This window comes from Platichthys flesus, chromosome 9 (assembly GCF_949316205.1).
Source record: "Platichthys flesus chromosome 9, fPlaFle2.1, whole genome shotgun sequence".
In the NCBI taxonomy this organism is placed as follows: domain Eukaryota; kingdom Metazoa; phylum Chordata; class Actinopteri; order Pleuronectiformes; family Pleuronectidae; genus Platichthys; species Platichthys flesus.
The window spans coordinates 14716660-14740811 of record NC_084953.1 but is presented as its reverse complement, the minus strand read 5'-3'; the positions used below and the strand labels follow the sequence as shown (position 1 = coordinate 14740811).

Below are 24152 nucleotides of genomic sequence, written 5' to 3'. Positions count from 1 at the left end.
CCTCCCCGTGGTTCAGGGTGTGGATCTGACGCGCGTGGCGAGGGATTCCCGGGCCCAGCAAGGCGTCGGGGGGAAAGGGCACCGGCTGCATCTGGCCGTCTGCGCTCACATGGAACGAGTAGGCGCTGGAGTGAGGAGGGGGGGGAAGTGAACCAAAAAAAAAGAATCAATACTTCAGATCTATAGAGCTAAAAATAACCTGAATTTGGACGGGTAGGTACTGGGAAGGAGATTGATGTGCAGGAGAAATGGGCTAAAGACAAATAGGACAAGGTATCAATCAATACATGTGTGGGTGCAACTAGAAGACCTACACATAAGTCAAGAACCACACACTTCAAATTTGCAAATTGTGAAGTATGACAGCACCACAATGGCCTCAACACTCCAGTACAATTCTGGCAATAACTTGTCCCACAGTGGCCGTGGGCAGGAATACAAAATGGCAGATTGTTTTACAGGGCAGAGTCAGCGTGGCATGCTAATGACCGATCGATACTGTAGCAGTTGGAAGGCTAGGCTGGTTTATGATTTCAAATTAGCACCGCATAAGTGATTTGCTGCTCCAAAACAAATAAGGAAAACAACAATAACCTTCAGTCGGCAAAGGTCGCAGAACATGTGCATGTTGTGTTGGAGAACGAGGTCTGGACGACATCTCCAGTATCTCATGTGGATTCCCATCCATGTGGGATTGATTATTATTATGCTCAATTATCGCACATTTTAATCGTAAAGGTATAGTTCCCCGAAAAATTTGAATTCACTCATTATCCACTCATTGCTGCAAAACCGCACACATTTAACCTGACAGTGAATCTCAATTCATGTTGTACATTCTACAATGACACTATGTGCATATATATGTGTGAGTTTAAAACTCACGGCTTTCCTCCAGAGGAACCAGGCAGAGAAGAGGACAGCCCTGGTGCTCTAAGGTGAGATCGAGACTCATACGCCACCTGGTGGGAACAAAAGAGTTACGCAATTAGGTGCCCGACAATAATCTCTATAAACAGATGCTGGATGTGAATATGAAGAATGTGTTGGCGAAGCGAAGATTACCGTTTCTAGTTTGACCAATAATATTTGAGTAGGTACACAGTGGGTGTGAAGAGAAGAAGAGGTTGAACATATTGACTGAAATGCATTGGCTTGAGGTTTTTTAATGTATCTGCATTCTGCTCAGCTCAACAAGTCCAGGCAGATGGCCGCCCACATCGAGTCTGGTCCCTCTGGAGGTTTCTTCCAGTGATTGAGGGACTTTTTCTTTCCACCGTCGCCGAAGTGTTTGCTCTTTGTGGGAACTGTTGGGTTTGGCCAATTCTTAGGTCTCGACCTTACTATGTAAAGTGCCTTGAGATTATCTATGTTATGATTTGGTGCTATACAAATCAAATTGAGTTGAACATGAAGCTAGCTGTTAATAGAGATCAGCCAAACTGACGTCTGGACCCGCACCTACAAAATGTATCACTGTTTATGTTTTGTGTGGAGAATGTTCGACTCATGTGATAAAAGAGACTAGTTAGACTGTAAATGGTGACAGAAGATGTAGATATTGACCAGAAGCCTCAAAATATTGGTCCTTCCTCTTATAGGCTAATTCACTGTCAGACAATAATCAATAGACTCCCAGATTTGCTTGATAAAGAACTAACAAAAAGGAAGTTGCACGAAATTCATTCTACAACAAAGTAGATTGAAAACACTGGAGTGAGAATATAACAAAGATCTGTGGTCTGAAAACTGTGCAAAGTGTGTGACTGTTCTGACACTACCATTTTCTGGTCCAGATTTGCCACTTAACTGCAAATCTTCTCTCTCTGACTGTCACTCCTCATCAAAGTGAATCAGAGGATGTAAACATGATACGTTTGGATGTAAAATGAATGCACATCTCTACCTGATAACACAGAACACATTAATCTAGCTCTGAGGCCATGCTTTGACAGTCCGAAGGTGAGAGCTGATACCGAACCATAAATCAAACCTTGACAGGGAAGAGTAGTTTGGCCTTTACTCACCATGGGGCTTCGGGAGTAGGCACTGGCTGCCGCACTGATTTGTGGGGACAGAGTTAGAGCCCCGCCGAAACCTCCTGGGCTGGCCAGCTCCCCATTCAGTCCTGCGTGGGACACCACGCCAAAATGAGCTGGGTATGAACCGGGGGGCAAAGACATGGGACTGCGGAGAGCTAGGGAGGGAGGGAAAGAGGAAGGAGGGATTGAGGGATGGAAGGAAAGAGAGGGAGCAGTACACAGTACAGGAGCACAGTCACAGGGGGGCTGAGAAGAATGGATAACCTTTTCTGTCAGTGAACTTTATTTGATTATTCAAACCAAGGGGCTGTCAAGTACAACAATGGTTTTCACAGCTGGTTACAGAGGAGCAAATAACGGTTAGGAGCCTTGCTCCAGAGCACAAAGTTAGTCAGGGGAATCCCACTTTTTGTAAGGAAGATTATGCAGATAATTCAAGACAGTTACAATGAAACTGAGAGAGGATTTGTTACTGTTCAGGGACAAACTCATTAAATGCACGTGTGGATCTGGATCAGGGGGCGGATCAAGACATCTTTTACTTTAGGTTTTAAAATGTCATCTAGCCGTTGTAAGCAGTCTCACCGAGGGGGTCTGCACTGGTGGCTGCTTTGCTGACCAGACGAAGGCAGGAGGTGCTGGGACCAGGAGCTCCAGGGGTTCCTGGGGTAAGGGCCTCGCGGTGGGAAGGGGACGGGGTGCCAGACTTAGACAATGGAGACTGGGACTTATCCATCTGTAGAGAAGTCAAACAAAAGATTCGGCAAAACATATCACATGGTTCGCTCAAGCCTTCTCTCATTATCAAAGATTAAACATATCAGTGATGGCATCACGTGTAACAGGAATGGGACATAGAGTAGCTAAAAGTATTAAGTGGAAAAAAAAATTTCTTAAAGAAATGGTCTTACTAAACACGTTAAAAGTAAACACATGTCAGAATGAAGGAAAAGCAAACAGATATTCCAAGTCAGCAGGGAGCAGTAAATCCCCACACTGCCATCTCTCTATCTGTCTTACCTGTGAAAGGTCCTTGGCCTTGCCTGGGGTGGGGCTGCGGGGATTCGGGGTGGAGGGGGCCTCTCCTGTGCTCGAGCAGCCCGGCAGCTCTTTCCTTAAGGTGGGGGCCCGGTCTAAACCGTTCCCGTGTGGGGAGTGAGGAGGGGTGCCTGGAGGAGAGTTGGGCTCCTGGATGACAAAGACAAATGGAAAAAGATGATTTAGAGTCCTGGCCTGTTTCCCGCCTGTGAAGGTCACACAGTGCTGTGACGACTTTGTGGCTTCATTTGAGTCCTGGCCCTCAAGGTGCTGAACTCGGGTCTGTCAGGTTCAGTGTCCACTTTGCAGCATTTCATCTCTGAGATGTCTTCTCTAAAAGGAAGCGATTCTCTTATATAAAAGGTGCATTCCCTACACACTGGTACTGCACCGACCATTCAAATCCACACAACCACACGTTTCTGATAAATTATTTTATAATGTATAATTAATATTTACCCTGTTTAAAAAATATGTCATTGTGTCCAGAGTGGTAAAATCCTTCCTGGCACAAGCAATGTTTTGGTGATTGATAAACCGTCACAATTGTATTTACCTTAACCTGGATTGAATTTGAACTAGTATGACACTCAGTGGTGTTTATATCTCTGACAAGGCCCAACAGTCCCATTATGAAACCACATTTAAATTCACTAGATTCTATTTTGATCTGCACCAAATTACACACACTAGCAAATATCAGTGATCTTTTTAGGGATCTGGATTTGTCCCTTGATCTGCACAAACGTTGTATTGGTTCTTCCCTGACTCGTACGACATCCTTTAACCAAGTTTTGTGGTAACCCGTGGAGTAGTTTTTGTATGGACAGAGGTGAAACCTGGTGGTAAATAGCTAAATCACCAAACACAGACCATTATAGCTCCATATATCTCTCAATGCAGGACTCATTTCTGTCATTTTCTTCCTGTATTTTGTCTCATATCTTCTATTTAAGTTGAAACCCTGTTACACAGACACATATCTCCCTGTGTGCCAGCGTGTGCAACAGCTTTAATGGACCACAGACACAGTTTACTCAGTTATAACAGCTGGCTATAAATAAAGTTCATTTTATTTATAGGAAAATGGTTCCGATTCTTACTTAATAGTTACAGAATAGCGTCCGTTGTCACAATGTGTCTTGTGATTTGTAAGGGGACTCAGAGCTCAGGGAATATTACATGAAACAGTGGAGTGTCACTGTTGCTGGTGGAGTCGTGTGTGGACCTGGAGATAATGTTGCTTTTATCACTGGAAACACAGCCTCCACTGTCTTTCCCAGAGCAGAGTGCTGGAGTAAGCACTTCTCACTGGGTCACACTGCTCAGCATGGACATTTTAGTGCTTACACACACACACAGTCACACACACAAACACATGCACACGCACATGCACACACAAACACACACACACACACACACACACACACACAAAAATCACGTAGGCACACACTTAGACGGAAAAGGTGATGTACACATACACACGCACAGGTTTGCAGGTATGTTCAAACAAATGCATGTGCAAACACACACAGACACATACACACACATGCACACACACTCACAGACAATTCACCAGAGCCCATCCCTCTCTTTTTCTGCTATTACCCACATTTGTCAAAATGTTTTTTCCTCTCTGCTTTTGTACCAGTTTCCAAATCACACAAGAGACCAGTTTCGCTGTTGTGTGTAATATCAAAATACAGAGGGCTTAGATAAAACACACTGTATTTCTGTACACTGCGTGAAGTATTTAAAGAATTAAAATAGTCCAGGGGCATAAACGGCTTTGCATATATTAAACTAAACAGACTGCAGTTATCTAAGAGAAGAGAGGAGGGAAGAACGAGGTGGAGAGATGGAAAGGAAAGTACAGAGGCTTCAAGAGGTTGGAAAGAGAACTCAAATATACACAGAAGGGCTAGATGAAAAAATAAATGTGTGGACCAAGGATTATTGAATATGTGTTCGGACTATAGAGTTGTGCCATATCATTGTCCATCCCTGATGGTTTACAGTAATAGTCACAAGTTTGAACCCAGTAGAGTTATCAATAATGTTCAATGTAAAGGAACTGCAATTCACCTCTTACATAATAATACATCCAATGCCAGGGCTGCGTTCAGCCCAGACAAAGTGTAAAAAAAACTTAATTTTCATAAACAGTGGTGCATTGAACACTCTGCAATGATACGCAAGAGTTAAAACTGCAGCAGCTGAGAAAGCATTTCTATTGTTCTTGTGGAACAAGTTCAGAGGTAGTTGATATAAGTTTAAATACGTTTTCAATGCTTCAGAATACTCTTGATGTTACAGTCTCTGTGTTGCCTTCGGAAATATATGCGTCTACCACCTTCAACTGATACGACCACCAAGCAACAGCTGCTTTATAATCCATTGGGTCACTGTTTTTTTATTATGGCAGGCTTTATATACACTGTATGTCGCTGATGACCCCAAATGAGAGAAAACAGACCTCGAAGCCTGTTGCAAACCAGTTTGAGCGAACGTGTCGTTCAGCCCGGAAACCGCAGTAAAACAGTGTAAAAGGTTTTGAGATTGAACGTGCCTCAGTTCTGTCTCTTAACACAACCTGATAAATCCCTTCCACGGCAACATTCAGGTCAGGTGATACAACATGGCTGTTACTCTTTACTGCCATGTCTGAGATGGAACGTCAGTTAAACTTTGGATCAAAGTCAACTTTGACAAACACTGAAGAGTCATGGTTGTATCTCTTTCAGGACATAAAGAGAAGAGCTGGAGAAAAGTTCCCTTTGCTTGGAAGCACCACTCCACAAAGCTTGAGCTCTCTAACACAGAAAAAAACGGCTGCTGTTTTCCACAAAGGATAAATTAAACCAGGATGCCACTCTACCATGTCTTCAATGAATATCATGACACTAAAATGGTGAAGATCTAAAGAGGATAATCCAGCAAAACACAAAAACAGGGGATGTGACGGTCAATGATTCAGTCTGAATGAGTCTAGAAAAACACCTTTCTGCAAAATGTCATTCATGAGTATTTTTAACTACCAACTATTGCTTAATTTGATAATATTGAGGATAGCAATTTTTTGATTGCTTTCTATTTGTCTACATAGCTTTCAGGCTGTTATGAACACACCACCTTGATAATGGTGAATCCCCCTCCCCCTCGTGTAATCGGCCATGCTGATGGTGTGTGACTCTAGACACTGTGACACGTCAGCTGAGTCTTCATCACCTAGCCCGGGTTTAGACAGACACTCGACGAGAGGAGAACACAAACAGCGGCTGCTGATAATGAGCTTACATAGCAGCTCTTTCTATTTACAAGGAAACTGCTGCAGAGAGCTGAACCAGCTCCTCACCTGCTGACTCATTTCACATCTCACGCACTTCCACACACACACACACACACACACACACTACACACAGCAGACACAGCAAGGTTACGATAGGTGAATGATATTAAAACGAGCAAGCTAAACAAAAACTCAACTAAAGTGCTATGTGTGTGTGGATGAGTAGAGCTTGTTTTATTGCTTATGTTAAAAAAAAAGAGGCAAATTCTACCAAACTACTGGAGCTCCAAACTCTCAACTGTGAAACCTGCGGCTTTTCTTGGCCTTTGAAAAAGATATGAAAAAGATCAATAAAGGATACTGTGGAGGTTTTTTTCCAGCACAATAATTACTTTCTGACATTTCATTGACCAAATAATCAATCTACTGATCTGAAAAAATTAAGATGATATGAATAATGCAAATGATTGTTTCACACCCTCTAGTGTGTAAAATTTTGAATAAATGAAATAAAATAATAATCACTGCCTGCAAATTAGCTCAAATAAAATAAATTAATTAATCAAGTATGAGATTATGAAATTAAATCTTTACTGAGTCTGTTAGCAAAGTGGGACAGCCACTCTGACCCATTTCAGGGGCTGTCCACTTTGAATAGCTACGTCACAGCGGGTACGCTGTCCCATTTCGAAGGCTGCTACAGATGCGACTGACAAATGTGTCCTTCCATCCCTGAGCAACAAAGGCTCAAACAGGTTGATCCTTCTAAGGGAAGAAAATTAGGGACATTAAAGGTTTCTTTTGGACAAAGTTCTTGTTTATTCCTCAAGCTCCCGCCCTCACTTATGTTCTGGTTAATTTTTAAGTATCCGCGCTGTGATTATTGACACTTTTTCAGAGTTACATGGCATCTACACACACACAGACACACACAGACACACACACACACACACATACAATTCACCAAATGGCAAACTTTCCCCGACATAACCCACAATTTTTTTCTGCTTTTACAACAGACAGGTTCTTCTTTTGTGTGCAATATTAAAACAGAAAGAGGAAAAGGACAGAAAAAGGGCAAATCCCTTTGAAAAAAAATACCAAGGAAACTGAAATGAAATATATTTGTGACGTAAAATCAATTATAAACTTCAGACACTTGCACACACAAAGTGAAATTGAACTATGGACAGTTGGGGTTATGCAGAGGACAGAGGGTGGTTTCAAGATGTGCCAAGTACATTTATAGTTATTCCCGCGAGCAGCACTGGCCCTCCCAACGTTGGATTTATGCTTTATTCATTTGTGTGCTGCAGCACAGAAGCCAGAGAACTTTTGTCGGAGAAAGGCGGCTTGTAAAGAAATCAAAGTCAGTTTTTGTAACAACTCTTGCATAAGGGTGTACTGGGAGGTGATGTTGGGGGAGAAAGAGCAAAGTGTGAACTCTGTCAGTGTGTTACATATTTTCCAAGGGGAGGTTATGAGTAAACACTGGTAGTGAAGGTGAAATATTATGACTTCAATTTATGAAAACCAACCAATAAACCAACCAACCCAAACCACTCAGGTTATTTTCAGGCTCTGATAGACAGATTTTAAAAGATCAAGTGTAATTTTCTGGCTTTGATTTTGAAATTCAGTTGAGCAACAACCTGTGCGTGGGCTGCACAATAATTTTTAGTATTCTCATGACGATTAATAACACTAAAAAAAACATCTGAGAGTAAGCTGTTCACCTATGACGTTAGCATGATGCTTACTTAAACCTGCACCAGAAATGGAGCAACGTTTCTTGCCACTTGGTGAATAGAAACCAAGTCACTCTTGCTTTTTGCTCTGATTTGTGGTCCACTACGTCCTGAGATTCTATAGACGCTAAATGCTGCAGAGTATTCACTAGCTTGTTGCTGAAGCTACTATAACTCAATAGAGCTGAGGGGAACAGCTCATTTCTCTGTGGTTTCATCATGAGCAGTGACTCCTATCACATCCATTTATTAGTGTGATCAATTGTAAATATAAATAATAGATAATAAATAAATCGATTATAGCCACCTTTAATTACAAGGATGTCAAAGATCGTTTCAATAAGACACAGGAAACTCACCTCATTGGAGACGTCCACCACAAGATTGTCTTCACTTTTGTCCCCATCACTGTCCTGAGAAGCACAACAGACAGAAGAAGGTCAAAAGAAGAGGCTCAATATCTATTGAAATAATATGCATTTTTCTCTTTGTTCCCTCACATAGACACAGAGCAAAGCGAATGAACACGCAGAGAAGTTTAATAATGAAGATGTAAACAGCACACAGACACACAAGTCCACACAACTGCTCAATGATGATATCTGTGGCTACTCTTTGCTTCCTTCTATTGTCTGTGCACGATGCAACATTTAACAAAGATACGGTAAACCACAGATAATCTTACCAAACATCTCCCTCATGGGAGAACTACTTCGATCGGCCTCTTTCTATCTCATTGTCACTCCCTCACACACAAACACACACACACACACACACACTGTTGCTCTTTCTCCATCTATGGCACATTTCCCCTCTTCGTCTAGCCACGTCTCTCTATCTCTCGCTTTTTCTCTCCCTTTTTTTCTGGGGCGAGAACGATGGCACTTAGTCACCATGGCAACAGCCCTTTGATGTGATCATGGCCTGATATTCCTATTGACATCAGTGTGGAGTGACATCAGTACCCTAATTATACGGAGCCATAACAGGGCTAGGTCTACTGCCTATTCCTAGAAACAGAAAAAACAGAAACAGACAGTGGGAGAGGGATGGAGAGAGGAGGGAGACGACATTTGGAAATGAAAAATGGAATAAAAACGAGAATAAAACAGGAAGATGACCTAGAGTGAGAGGGAAAAGCTGGGAAACTGAGAGATGATGATAAAGAGACAGACAGCGGTATAGAGGGGCTGAAGGCAAACAGAGAGGAATGGGAGCCATAATGTGGCTCGACAGGCAGGAAGAGAGGAAAAACATTCGGAATGTGGAAACTATCGGTGCTTGTTCTCGCTGTGAACTAATGTGAAGATTTGGACTGTTGCTGATGCCAAACTAATTTAGCTGGAGGCCGTCCTTCACAGACAGACTCCCAGTGTCAATCAATCCTGCAGACTGGAGACACACAGCCATCTAATTCATTACAGCTATCTGCCCTGGCCGTCTCTCTTCTGGCATTACATCGCCTCTGGCTCCCTGCTCTTCCCCTTTGGACCCATCCAAACCAAACAAGAGACTTGATTGGCTGCAGGGCCCCGAACCCCATGTGGCCTATAATGTCATAGACACACTAGCACACACATACATGCTTTGTAACATCTTCAGTGTGACTTTGTGTGAACTGATTTGCAAACATTATGCAAACATACACACCAATAATACACTCACAGCATTAATATTAATTAAGTGAAGCATGTTTAAAAGGTTATAAACTGGATGCACCTACACACGCATCCTTTAAGGATACATCCTTACTGCCACATCTTCATTTGAAAACAACTACGGCCATCAGAGTTCACACCAGCGTTTTGTATCAGCTCTGTAGCAGCTTGAATCCCTGTCCACACTAAGATGTCTGTAAACGCATATCACATGACCACTCATGTATACTGGACGTGCGCATGCCAGTGGGAACAGGAAGGCATGCACACTGGACACAGGCACCGTCGCAGCTTGCTGGAATAATTGCTCGAGTTTTTAAACAAAAAATGTGGTATTATGGCTGTAGCCTTCATTTATCTTAATCGTATGAGGAAACATACATAGGAGTGTGGTGGGAGAGGCTCTTTGTCATCACAGCGCCTCCGCTTGGCCTCAGCTCCTCCCTGTGAGGAGGAGTAGCCTCCTGACGGGCCCTGCCGCTCCTCAGTGGGCTGACTGTCTGTTGATGACACCGACTTACTCTGGAGAGAGACAGGGACACAAATGGAAGTATGAACACGCCGTGCAGGCAGTGAAAACTTGACATGTACGTTTGACACAAAAACACTTAACATCTTATTTTTTATCATTTCAACAGGTCATGTGTGAATAAACAAAAGTACACAATCACTCATAAGCCCAGGGAAAGACCAGGACGAGTGAACAGGCAGAATTAAACACATTAACAAAGATCCCCATAAAAACACACATGATAATACACACACAGCAGCTTACTGCAGGTACAGCAGACGTAAGCACAGGTTAAGACGCAGCCACAGAAGCACACAGGACACAATATGAAGATAATTAGTGCTCTCCCCTCCACACACCAGCCCTAATGTAAAATATGACTCTCATTATAAGGCAATAAAGCTGTGCAGGCAAATTTACACCACAGCCCGGCCCGGTCCTCAGGATTCAGAGAAGCCGATCAAGCATTGTGTTGTCTTTTGCGTCGGGGCAGGGGCCAGAGGTTCGGCAAGGGCCACTTGTCATTCTCTGTCCCCATGTGGGCAGGACAAGAACAGTGAGGGCTTAACACACCAATGACTCGCACAGGAAGGAGCCCACGGGGCCGACAGGAAGGAGCGCTGACAGAGGAGAGGAGAGACTGCACAATGGACCTCAGTGCAGCTCAACAAACTTCCCTCTCTTCTTTCTTCTCCTTTCTCGATTCTCCTGACTTCCTCTCGCTGTCCCTTTTCTTTTTACCCCCCCCCCCCCCCCCCCCCCACACACACATTTAAAATTCCAACGTGTTTTACACGTGCGGGGCTCTCCAACAAATGCAGATTGATATGCATCTCTCCCCCACCCCCCTTCATTTCCCCTCCCTTCCCAAAACACTGTAATGCTTAGCTAAGTTCTGCACCAACCCCAGCTCATGTGAAACTATTTTCCTGGTGCTTAACAAGCAGCATTGTGTTTGGCAATTAAATTATGCTAAAGGTTTCAGCGTGAACAGCAAGAGAGATGGAGAGAGGGATGGATGGAGAGTATAGTCAGTGGCGCTCTTAAATTTTAATTTTGCAATAAAAGCTATATTTTTTTTTTTCTTTAGCTTCTCTCTTCTTTCTTTTGCCAATTTCCCTCTCAAAGCCCCCTTCCTTCGTTCCTTTTCTCTCTCTCTCTCTCTCTCTCTCTCGCTCTCTCTCTCTCTCTCTCTCTCTCGCTCTCTCTCTCTCTCTCTCTCTCTCTCTGTGTGTAATCAACAGATACACTGATGATCGGCAGCCGTTCACTGCGGCCAGTTCAGTACGACACTGCTCACTGAGTAATTTGCAGTCAGAGAGAATAGGATGAGCTGTAGATGTCCACTGAATTTCAATCACCCCATTTGCACTGCATTAATTCTCATGGCGATTATCAGGGACTTTTAACTCCAGTGAAATGAAATATGAGCGAAACCTGTGAGGCAAGATGAACACCTCCTCATTCTATGTTCCAGTGCATTTACTCAGTCGATTTGCCTCACGATGGAGCTGATTTGGTCCCTCAGCTATGGTTACCTCCAAACACCAGCTTCTCACATCCCACCTTCACACCTAATTAGAGAACTGAACATTCTGTATTATTGCACAGCGATTAACTGTACATGGTTCCAATTTTGGAGTTTTAATGTGACTTGAAGTTGGAAAGTGGAAAAAAACCTGGGCGCTGTGAACAAAATGTTTTGTATCTCTGTAGTTTAAACTACACTTCGTCACCGCTCTCTAATATTTGCATGATGTCAAAGAGCAAAGAAGAAGGATCATGTGGGATGGGCATATGAATAATTTAGAATATATGCAAATATGTGAATTGAATTGGCTAAAAGTCAGGTGTTAAGTGATTCGGAGAGATGGACATGTGACAAGTTCACATTAAAAACTACTATTTAGTGCAGATTGTAAAATTATGTTTAAGTCTCCCTCTGATAAAAATTTAGTTGTCTCCCCTCTGCATTTTAAGATGAATAATATTTTATATTATAGTTTTTATTTTAAGAGAAATAAGCAGTCAGCATTGTGGTTGAATATTTCCCTTTTAAACTCAAGTAACCAAAAGCCAGTCTGACATTGAGGGTCTGTGATGTCACAAACCTAAGACACAAATCCTGTCAACTTGTGGGTGGAGCTAAGTTGCTGGAAAAGGCTCCTCAGCTGCAGGTGGCGCCGTAAGGGTGGGAAGACAGGGGAGCAGGGGCGGGGCCATATGGAATATAAGGTCTCAGTCACGAAATCAGTACGGAAGGTGTGAAGGTACATTTATGCAATTTCAAGGCTGTAAGGGGACAAACCTTTTGAATATGTAATTTGAATATGAGTTTGAGTGAGTGTGATACACTACTGGGATGGCTCTTTAAATTGGTTGATAAGTGGTAAAGTCAGCAACTTGGCAACTCACGTTCCAAACTTTTTTCCAACTTTCCAAGTTGTCGTTCCAAGTTGAGGTGACGTGCATATGAACTTTCCCATGTCAAGAATTTATTTTTCAGATTGTTATGACACCTCTTCAGTAGAATGAAAATAAGTTTGTTTCTCTCTCAACAAAGAGAGACATGTTTTCACTTCATCGTCTTTCCCTGTTAACTCTGCTCTGAGTTTTTACTAGAAGTGACGTGGAAATACAAAAGTGCATAAGTAGATTGTGAAAAGCATCTAGAGGTCTGATCTTTTCATTATTTGAAGCGGGATGAAAAACACTGTGGTTTTTGTTGTTCAGTGGTGTCACTACACTGCATGAATGAAATTATGCAAATGTATAATGATACTGTAGATCAGGTTCTGTTGGGAATCTTTAAATTGAAAAATAGTGGCATTCGCTGCTTAGTAATACCTGTTGATTTCGGTTGTATCTATCATATCATTTTTTTCCTTCTACAGACACTAACTGGTCTGTTTGGGGGATCATTAGAAATTATTTGGGTTTTAATCCTCTCATTTGTTCTGTAAATCTTGTAGATTACAGGAAAATTTGTGACGCTGATAAACAAACGCTGGTTCATCCATTTACTCAGTTTGTACTTTCCACCAGATAACTGGGAAACGCAGTGAGATCAGATGTTAGTGTGATGTAGAAAACCTTGAGAAGCTCAAGGTTGATGGCACTGAGCAGCCATTGTGCTGGTGTCAGAGCTGCTCCTGGATGAACTCCAGCAATGCTCGGGCCCTTTTTTAGAGGCCATTTTACAGTGCATCTCAATATCCTTCAGTTTATCACTGTCTCACACACACACACACACACACACACACACACACACACACACACACACACGTACACACACAAATCCGAGTGTGGAGTACACATACACAGCTACTCACCCTGCTGGGTGCTCCCTCTGGGATGGGACAGAGTAGGGGAAGAGAGCAGAGTAGAGACAAAAGAAAGGAGGAAAGGGGAAAGAAAGAAAGTTTGACGTCAGTCCAGATAATAACAACAACATTCCCCTCGTCGGGCCAAGGTTAGACCGAACTGCGACTGCTCTTCTCTAATAGAGATACAGACCCACTATTGTGCTTTTCAGTCTCCTCTCCCCTGTTCCCCCAACCAGACAAAGCTCGCTGTCTTCCCCTGCTGCCTCTTTCAGCGCTCACTATCTTTCCTCTCATTCTTCATCTCGTATGGAGGAACAGAAACACACGCACAGCTGCCGACGTGCAACGCTCTCACACAGATGCTTAACACGCCAATATGAACACATTGATCTCTTTATCTCTCCCCCTTTCTACTCTCATTCATTCCTCCTCTCTTTTTTTTACCATTTTCTTTTTTCCACTTTCTAGCTTTCGGTTTATTCATGAGAAAGTCTCTCTTGGCTCAATGCCTGAAACAAAGCTCAAAGATAAGATATTCTATCAGGGTGAATGAAAGTTCATTGGAAGAAAGAGTCTCTCCTGCATTTAGACAAGCGCCATGAATACGTCTTTCCATATTATGACAGCGATCTAAGGCAGGAAGTTCAAAATGAGTCCAAAAGGTGAGCTGCTGTAGAAATGACAAAAAACTGCTGGCAACAAGTAATCTATAGTTTTACTCTGAATCTAAAACCATAAAATTATCTACTGTTATTTATTTTAATGCAGCTTTGTGCAGATTGTACAAAAATAAATTCAACTGGAATACACTTGTATGTGCAGTAAAACAAACATTGTAAGAGGAATGAAAGATCCTTTTTCAAAGTGTGATATCTTTTGCTTTCGTTAGCCTTTTTCAGAGTGTCCATGTTCTCACATCCTCCCCCTCTGGACAATTTCAGGAGATTATCCAGAGTTCAGTGCGTGTCTGAAAGCAGCTTTTATGAGTTTGTTACTGTGACACTTGCAAAACATCTTCTGAAAAGGTTCAATGATGTAATTGATTTTCAATTATGAAACGTTTTGTGTAGACTGACCTGAAACAAATTACAGATTTTTCACTGCAGAACCACTTTGATTTACTCTAGTGCTGCAGAGTCTTGTAGGGAAAAAAACTTGAAAAGGTTTAAAAGAAGAACATTTGAACTCTCTGGGTCTAATCCTGCGGTAAATATTCGACCGTTTATCCAATAACAATCAGAATATTAATTCGATGAACTTTGGGTTGCCTTTAAACCACAGCTTGTGGTTTAAATGTGTTCTAGTTAAAGACAATCAGGCACGAGTCACAGTTATTAGTTTTTAATAGATGAATATGTTTCATTAATTCGATTTTAATAAGCAATTATGAAAGAGTTTTTTATCCTTTTGCTCATGCTGAATGTATCAGGACATTAAATCATGAGTTGAGTGATAAAATTAGGGATTAAAAGTCCACAGTCCTTTACCTCGAAGATGTTCAGCGTCGAGGTGGTTGCGCTCATCTTTGGATGCAAGGTGGGCTGAGACCCCCAGGGCCCCGGTCAGCGCCAGGAGCCCTGATCCTCCCGCGCCCAGGGACAGGCCCGACGGGTGTGGTGTCAGGGGAATGCCGGGGGCGTGGTGAGACAGGTGCTGGAGCTGCTGCTGCTGTGGCCACAGGGAAAGGAGGGAACGGGGAAGGAGGGGGGATTGGGGGGGGGGGGGGTTGTATCATATAAGGTTGTTGGGTGGTTAGAATAGAGAGGGTAAAAAAAGAGGTAAAAAATGAGCAGTAAAAAAAGAAAACAGTACAAAAGGGAATTGAGAAGAGGAAAGATAGAGGTGGAAAAGACGAGGAACAGAGGAGGTGAATTTAATGAAATTCACATAGAGAGCTCAACAATGAGAGAGAGAGATAGAAATAGATCGATAGGTTGAGAAATAAAATTATTTTTTAGAGAGGTGGACACAAAGGATGAGAAAGAGACGAGGGAAAGAAGGGAAGGAGGAAAAGACATGTTCAGGATTCACAGGGAAATTGGAAACGGAAACCAAGAAGTGGAGAAAGTAAAGAGTGAGGCCATGAGTGGGATTTATTTTGAAGGAAAAGCAGGAGGGGAAAAGAGAGAAAGAAGCCAAGGGAAAATGCAGAGGGTAAAAGAGAGGGAAGGAAAAAATGTGTGAGTCAGAGAGTAAACGATGGGGAGGAACAGAAGGAAATGATGGTGGAAGCAGTGAAAAGTGTTAAAGTATTAGATGAGCAGAGAGAGAAAAAAGAGAGAGAAACAAGGGTTAATGAGCGCAGGAAGGAAGAGGGAAGGAAAGTGTGTGGCACAGAGAGCAAAAGATAAGACGGAGCAAAAACAATGGAAGAGGAGAAATGAGGACAGGGACACAAAACGAGGTAGAGAATGATAAAAGATTACAAAAGGAGGGGTGAGAAAATCCAGACAGAACATGAAAACACAGAGGGGAGGGAGAGAAAGAGAGAGAGGATAAAGAGATAGATGAGGATAGAGAGAGAGGAGAGCAAAGAGGCAGCTACAGATAAAGAAAGGCTATTATCCTGAGGGGAGCATTATGATGTGTTTTCATGTGTTGTCTTGTCAAGCTGGTGTGTAAGACACAAACAAACACACACACACACACACAAACACCTTAGCAAAAACAGTGTCTGTGTTTAGGTGTGTTCGACACACACACACACACACACAAACACACACACACACACACACACAAACACACAGACACACAGACACACAGACACACATTAGTGGCAGCAATGTTTGTAATGCTTGGAGGAACAAAGGGCTTTAAGTAGACAGTAATGTGATCAGTGCTCTGACAAGCTCTGGAAAGCCCCATCTACTGCAACACGCAGGAGCATCCCAGTGTCTGCATGTGTGTACCTACAGTGTGTGTGTGTGTGTGTGAGTGTTTGTATGTGTGTATGTGTGTATGTGTGTGTGTGTGTGGGTTGGTGTGGGGGCTGCATATTTCAGGGTACCAACCGAATTACATTGGCTCTACAGAATACCGATTCTAATTAAATTAAACAGAGACAAAGTTTGGAACCTGAGAGCGCAACAGGACGTGAGAACAAGTTGACCAGAGCAACACAACTGGGCTGTAACTCATGTTTTGGACATCATACTGTGAGTCATGTGCTCTGATGAGCTTAAGTGTTATTAGTATTGATAATAATCACTGATCTCTTTCGCCAAATTGAAAAGAGGCCTGCTCCCGAATAATGTCAATGTAGTACTCTGTATTAACAGTTACTCATTTACACTACCAGCAGCAGGGGGCGTTATCAATTGCTGCCCCAAAAACGTAACGAGCAGTTAAAATAGGTACGTTAAACAGTATCAAAAAAACATGCAAATATATAGGGCTGTTCCTACAATGTGTTAATATGTCTTCTAGGTGAGACGTTTCTTCATATCTGTATTTAACAGGTTGGCACACTCAGTGAACATTACCACCTTAAAACAGAATACTTCAAAGAAAAAAAATTCTATTACATTTTCAGGAAAACACTTAGATATTGTCCATTAGCCATTTTCTTTCATATCATGGCATCAAAGGTTCCCAGCATTAGCTTCTAAAATAACATCTGACTCACTGAATGTTCACTTTCGACATCACCGCCTGAGACACAAACACTAAACATCAAGGGGGTAGTTCACAGTGATGCTACATCTATTTGACAATCAATTCTTATGATCTGCATATTTATATACCAGTGATGAAATGATGTCATCAACCTTTCCTCACACCTCATGGTCAGACTGGTTGGAATATGCTTAATGTGTGTGAAGGTGCGTGTGTGTGTGTGTTTCTGTTTTCATGACGAATGAAAGTGACTCACCCCGATAATGGCGTTGAGTTCTGCCATGGTGACCTGCTTGGCTCTCTCCACTGCTTGGACCACTTGTTGCTGGTGCTACACACATAAACACACACAAACACACATTAGTTGTGTGTCAGGTCAAATCACACAGAGGAACCTTTACAGGACTTGAAAAAAGTAATAAACCATCCAAACTCTGACCATGGATATGGATGAAAACAGTTTCAAAGTCACACCAGTAGAAATACAACATTGCACAGTATGTACAGCCTTCATGTATGTATGCACTCACACATGGGCAGACAGTACATCCACTAGTCACTGCCATACAAGCTATAATCTCAGTTCTGTTTGCGTAAAATCCTGATGTAGTCAGTCACACAAATGCAAATATTCACATGTGCAACAGTATATATACTGTAAGCTTGTTGAGCTCACAGCACGTTTGCACCATGACACTAAAACTAAGCGCCTCAGACGATCAGTTGACTATCAGCTGATGTGCTCTTATAAACTACAACGCTAATGTTGTTGTTGTTGCTAATATGAGTGGAATCTATGGGCACACACTTCATGCCCATGACATGACGCTGGGCGAGAGCTTTAAATAATCTCGTTTACACGTTTGAGTTCTCACTGATTTTCGTGCCAAAGCTTGAAGGTGAAAATGGAACTCAGCTCTGATTACGCAGAGAGATTCCAAATGGTTTTGCCCATGTTCAGTATTTATTTTTAAAGATATATTTTGGACAATAAGCCTTTATTGCCCTGGAGCCGCTGATGTGCGAATATTTAACAGAATTTATATGTTTGCTTTTATTACGCAAGTATTACTGGACAGATTACCCCAAAACTTGGTGGAAGGAGTTGGTTGATTTCTCAGAGAAGTACGTAAAATTTGGTGCAGATCCAAACAAAAGTCTAGTGAATTTAAGTGAGGTTTCTTAAGGGGGCGGGTTGGCCTTATATGCACTCTACTGAGTGAAATTCCTGTTTGTCTATTTAAAAGTAGCCAATTGTAATAAAGAAACATTCAGTGAAATTGACGAAGGGTGTTGAAAAGCTTTCAAAAGATCTGTTGATAGATTTGCTTTTCGAAGGCAGAGGGTGACTTGTAGCAGCTGCAATAATTGGGGTGAAATGCCCACCGCAGTAATTGACAAGAAAAGACTGAAAGCTTATGAGCTGAGTTTTCATTAATTTGCAGAAAATTAAAAAGATAAGAAAATTGATCAATAAGAAAAATATAATCGGTTATAATCTGTCTGAAAACTGAATTTAAAATTGACACACTTCTGTCACAGCTAAAAATAATTCTGAATATCTGCTTTAATATTTGATATATTTACGAATCAAATCTTCTGTATGTATTTAAACTTCCTTTGCCATATATGTTATATTCCGATTTATTTAGCACTCTGAATGCAAAAACTACATTTCAAGCCTGACGTGTGAGTAGCCCTCTCCTGACTGCGTGTGTGCACATTTTGGGTACACGTGTAAGTGTGTCTGGCGGTTGTGACACTCACCTCTTGAGAGAGGAAGGGGATGATCTGAGCACAGATGGCACTGAGACGCTTGACAATCTCCGCCTGCAATGGAAAGAGAGAGGAACGAGAGAGGGGAAAACAGAAGGAGAGAAGAGAGAGAGGGTTCATGATTATGTGTCGCCTGGCGTAGGATAACAAGTACACAACGAACACAGAGCATATGATGCACCTTTACAGCACATTAGGCCGTCGCCCGACGAAAACTCACTGTTGATGAGCGACTGGTTTTGTCAGAGAGGAGAAAAAACGTGGGAGTGAGCAGCAGCAGAGGTGGAGGGATGGAGGCAACATTAGAGCCCCATCATCCTCATGGGGTCTTTCAGCACCATCACCCTCTCATTAAGCTCGCCCCTCTCTACACTTCAGCCGTCAAACACACACAGGCCACATGAAGGAACACACTCGCGTTCACAGCGGAAGACCTTCTCTCTCCAGCTCTCCGGCTGTCACAGACACCTCTCAGTGCCATTACATTTGTCCATTTCCAAACTTATAAAATCTATAAAAAAGCTTTATCTTGGACTGGAAATTGTGTACATCCTGCTCTCAGGCTTCTTACCCTCAAACACACACACACATAGAAAAACAACACGTGGCAAACCTAATCACCATCCACAGATTACAGCCGCCTGCACACATCACAAGCACACACAAGCACATAAAGACATAAAGACACACACTCTCTCGCTGTCACACACATGCACTCGCACACACACAGGCACACACTGAACCTCTGCGGTGTGTCTAATTCTATCTGTCTGAGTGCCCTCAGCCTCATTTTGTTCTCTTCTTCACTCAGCCGTTCTCTCTTTTCCTACAACAGCTCTCACACTGAGCCATTATTACCCTATTCATCCTCTTCCTCCCATCCCTCCCATCCCTCGCCCTCATCTCCCTCCCCCTCCCTCGCTCACTTTGTCTAGTTTTCTCCCATCTTTCTATTTTTTCTATATTATGCTCTGTCTCTCCGTTTTAATTTGTCCTCCCTCTTTCCCCATCAGAAGGGCCTTTTTCTTCCTCTTAACATCAGTCCTTCTCTACGTTTTTTTTTCCTCCCTTTGTTACTTTGCTGTCACACATTACCACAGGCACACTCATATTCCTTTCAGGTTTTTTTCCTCTCTCTATCTATCTAGCTTTCACCCTTGCTTTGTATCCCTCTATCCTCAGTAACACATGTTCCTGGCACTTGAGGATACTGGAGAGGATAAGAGAAAGACAGCAGAGGGGGAGGCGGTGGAGGGCGACACAGTGACTGACAGGGCTGTGTGCATCATCATATGGAGGCTCTCACACACACACGACATACACACACATATGCAGTAATGACACACACACACAAACACACACACACACACACACACACACAGACAATCAGCTAACCTGTCAGTTAAAGCCAGTCTCATCATGACTTCATACACTAGCTATCACCAGACACACAACACTGTTCCAAGGACAAACACAGCCTCATCAGATCATACATGTCAGTGTGTGTGTGTGTGTGTGTGTCTGCTGACCACAGAGACAGAAGTGAGATAGCGACGCGGCAGACAGAAGTATTTGTGTGTGTCTGTACTAAACTGATGTCATTCACAATAATGTTGATGTGTTCAACAAGTATCTTTTGAAACCCTGATCAGTCTGCTAGACGCTACTTTTTCTCAGTATTAGATTATAGCAGGAAATAAAACGAGGCATGGTTGACACATGGATTCATACAGTGGATACTGTCGTGCTTCACAGCGATAATGTTGGTTGACCTGTAAAAGTCACCTGATAAAGCCCTTTCGCAGACACGTCGGTATCTATGTTTATGTTTGATGATATGCACTGATGCTAAATACACACTAATGAGTATACCTTGCCACGGCTGGATGCTGTTCTGTGCACCTTTATCATATGCATTGTTTTGATGTGCCAGCCAATTTTTAGACTATATAAATGTTATAGTTTTATCAACTGGTAGCTATACTGTTTTTTACCATTATTTGTATTGACTTATCTAAAGGGAACAGTACAAAGCTAAAACATCACCATTTGATGCACTGTACCAGATTATGACTAATCTACCAGATTACGACTAATTTGAGTCATAGTTCCTCAGTAGATCAGAAGTAAGAAACAACACAACCACAAATAGCACAAAGTAGTAGAAGAATTCTAAATGTCACAAAAATAAATACACACAATGCGCAACACAAAACTACAGAGTAGCTCATCACAAATGTATGCTCGCCATATAAAGGCCGGTCATCAAGACCATGCAGGAGAATCTTAGTAAGTGCAGAGCTGAGAAGCTTTTAGCAGTCTTTTTAGGTTGGTCTTGAAAGTGCTATTGGAGCTGCAGCCCCACAACTCGTCTGGCAGGCTGTTCCATTGAAGCGTGGCTGTTACAGAGAAAAGGCTGATTGTACCAAATGCAGTGCGACAAAATTGTAAAAATCTTGTTATCACAGGTTCCCTTCAAAAATAGATCTGTTCCCTTGTTTGAATGAACCTGCGTTTTGAATGTCTGAGGATTGGGAAAGATTCTCTCAGCTGTTAAAAGTCTCTGCAATCTGGCAACAATTCAATCAGCACATTGCCCAACGCTGACAAAGGCCTCCAGGATCAGTTGAATGACTGTGCATGAACAGCATCGTTAGAAATATTTCTACACTCAAAAAGTGGAAGGCTCACGATCGATGAAAAGTAACCTTCAATGCAAAATATGTAACTCCAAGGAGAAATGGTAAAACTGTGAATTTACAAGGCATGCAATACACACATACCTTTGATTCACATATACTATATTGATTTTACATGAACTGTCCCCACCCCTTCAGGTTTTTCTCCAACTTCACAACATCACGTCAGGCAGGTCAAATGATGTGGCTTAGTTTTGGACAGAATAAAAAGATAATCCAACAGAGGTGGAGCTGGACCATATGTCACAATTGAACAGAGACACAGAACTGACCTGAACAATGTGTGTCTATTAAGCTGCTTTCATTTACTGTTTTTAAAAGGTGGCCGTAACTCTGAATGAAAGGTTCACAAATAAAAGAAATGCAATATAAGGAAAAAATGCCTCCAGTGCGAATTCATCAGGATTCACTCTATTCTGTGTTACTTCAGAAGACAAATCAGCCATTTTGCAATGCTTAAATAAAATCCAACAAGAAGGTCTCTGAATATCTCCACCAAAGCTAACTGTGCACTTTATCACCATATATACATGCATTGAGATCACATGCATCCGGATCACACCTGTTCATAGACATCAGCACTGCCTGATTAAAAACATTTTCCTGGAGAAATTCACAAACATGTTGACATTTTTTAATTCTCAGACGTTAAAGACAGGGGAAAAAAATCCTGAATCTGCTTCCTTCATTAAATCCGCTAACCTCTTTCTCGGTCCATATCCCCCCCCCCCCCCAACATCCACCAAGTTTCAAGGGAAATTGATTGAGTAGTTTTTGCATAATCCTGCTAAAAGACACTCAAGGCAGCCGAGAAAACAAAATGTCCTTGGCTGAGGTGAAAAACAACTTTACCTAACACAGTGCTGGAGTGATTAGTTAATTACTTCATGGATCGTCAAGTGATTATCTTTATTCTGATGTTGATTAATTTAATAATAATTTTAGCCACAAACAAAAACAGTTTTTAAAACTAGAAGGGCACATGGAAAGCATATTCTTCCAAGGCTTTATCTCGCCCTGTTAAAGAATGAATATAATGGTACTTTATGGATTTGCCTTTTTATCCGCATGCACTACAAAATGTAGTGGGCTCGTCTTTGCTCCTGTCCCTCGACTCCGCAAAATGTCATGGAAATCGGTTAATTCATTTTTGAGTAACCCTGCTAGCTGACAAACTAACAAACCCAAATGTAAAACATAACTGCCCTGTTAGGATCTGCTTCCACTTCTGTGTTTTCTATGTTGTTGGGCTTTTGGCTGCTAATTACAATGTGTAGTAAGGTGCGACGAGAACTCGTGATTGAGCCAGCAAACCTAAGCTGCATTGAGCTGCAAGGTGTTAACTCTCAGTTTGTTTTGCTCTGTTAAAGATTAATTATGATTCATTGTTCTTTCTAAAAAATATCCATTAATACAAGTCAAGCTGTGAATCATTCTTTTTTACATGCTTCATAAATGTATAAGTCTGCAACACATCAGCATCCGCCCGACTCAACATTCTGGTTGCACGGCAGCCGGTGCGTTTTACAATAGAGTGAAAGTGAGCTGAGCTGAAGTGGTCCGAGCCGGGCCAGGTGTCAGAAACAACACAGCACAGTCTCGTTCTACAGCCCTGCCAAAGCGCAGCCACAAAGGAGGAGTACTGGCAAAGACTGGCCGGATGGAGGGATGATCGGATGGAGGGATGAATGGAGGGATGGATACAAAGGAAGAGTGTAGGGGGGGGGGGGGGGGGGGCTGGTCAATAAACACTTGAGGGCAGATTCGCTGCCAGTTGGCACAGGGACAGAGAGAAGCAGAGAAAGAGAGAGGCTACACGTGAAACAGAGATAAAATGTAGATGAGGGAGAAGGAGGAACAGAACAGGTTTTAATAGAGAAAACAGAAACCCCTAAAATGCATCTAGGAAACAAATACAAAAAGATGGAGGAAAGGAAACAGGGAGAAAATGAAGGAGGAAGAAACTGTAGGAAAAATGAAAGATAGTACCAGAGGCAGTCGGATGCTGAGAAACACATATCACACACACACACACACACACACACACACACACACACACACACACACACACAACCACACACAAACACACACACACACAAACATACACACAAGCCTATACCCTCTCTATGTTGCATGCATTTTGAATAAGTGAATCATTCTAGATTTACAGCAACAATTCAATAAAAAGAATAAAGCACAGAGGACAGTAACTATGGATACTAGTTACGTTTTAGAATGTGAACATTGTCAATAATATATACTATACTATATGTATAAGTGTCCTTGACCATTCATGAAGCACTATAAGTATGAAAAATAATATTATTATAAATATTATTAGGAGAAGTAGCAGTAGTAGTAGTAGTAGTAGTAGTAATAGTAGTAGTAGTAGTATTAGTAGATCCAAAATAATGTTGTGTATGTTGCACAGCAGACCAGTGATTGGAAAT

At 42.1% G+C, this 24152-nt stretch overlaps 1 protein-coding gene across 2 annotated transcripts in view; it reads right to left on the bottom strand.

Annotated features, from left to right (window-relative positions):
• The window catches only part of tle2b (TLE family member 2, transcriptional corepressor b), a 76056-nt gene that overhangs the window by 8749 nt on the left and 43155 nt on the right, over window positions 1-24152 (bottom strand). The window contains exons 5-15 of one of the 2 annotated variants that reach the window (XM_062395028.1): window positions 18995-19057; window positions 17484-17558; window positions 15100-15280; window positions 13619-13635; window positions 10157-10297; window positions 8477-8530; window positions 3063-3230; window positions 2628-2778; window positions 2028-2197; window positions 886-962; window positions 1-125 (exon numbers count right to left, since the gene is read on the bottom strand). The exon at window positions 1-125 is cut by the window's left edge and continues 125 nt beyond it. In XM_062395028.1, coding sequence (XP_062251012.1) covers window positions 1-125; window positions 886-962; window positions 2028-2197; window positions 2628-2778; window positions 3063-3230; window positions 8477-8530; window positions 10157-10297; window positions 13619-13635; window positions 15100-15280; window positions 17484-17558; window positions 18995-19057 — 1222 coding nt within the window. The remainder of the gene's footprint in view (window positions 126-885; window positions 963-2027; window positions 2198-2627; window positions 2779-3062; window positions 3231-8476; window positions 8531-10156; window positions 10298-13618; window positions 13636-15099; window positions 15281-17483; window positions 17559-18994; window positions 19058-24152) is intronic. The other variant, XM_062395029.1, reaches the window with a different exon arrangement.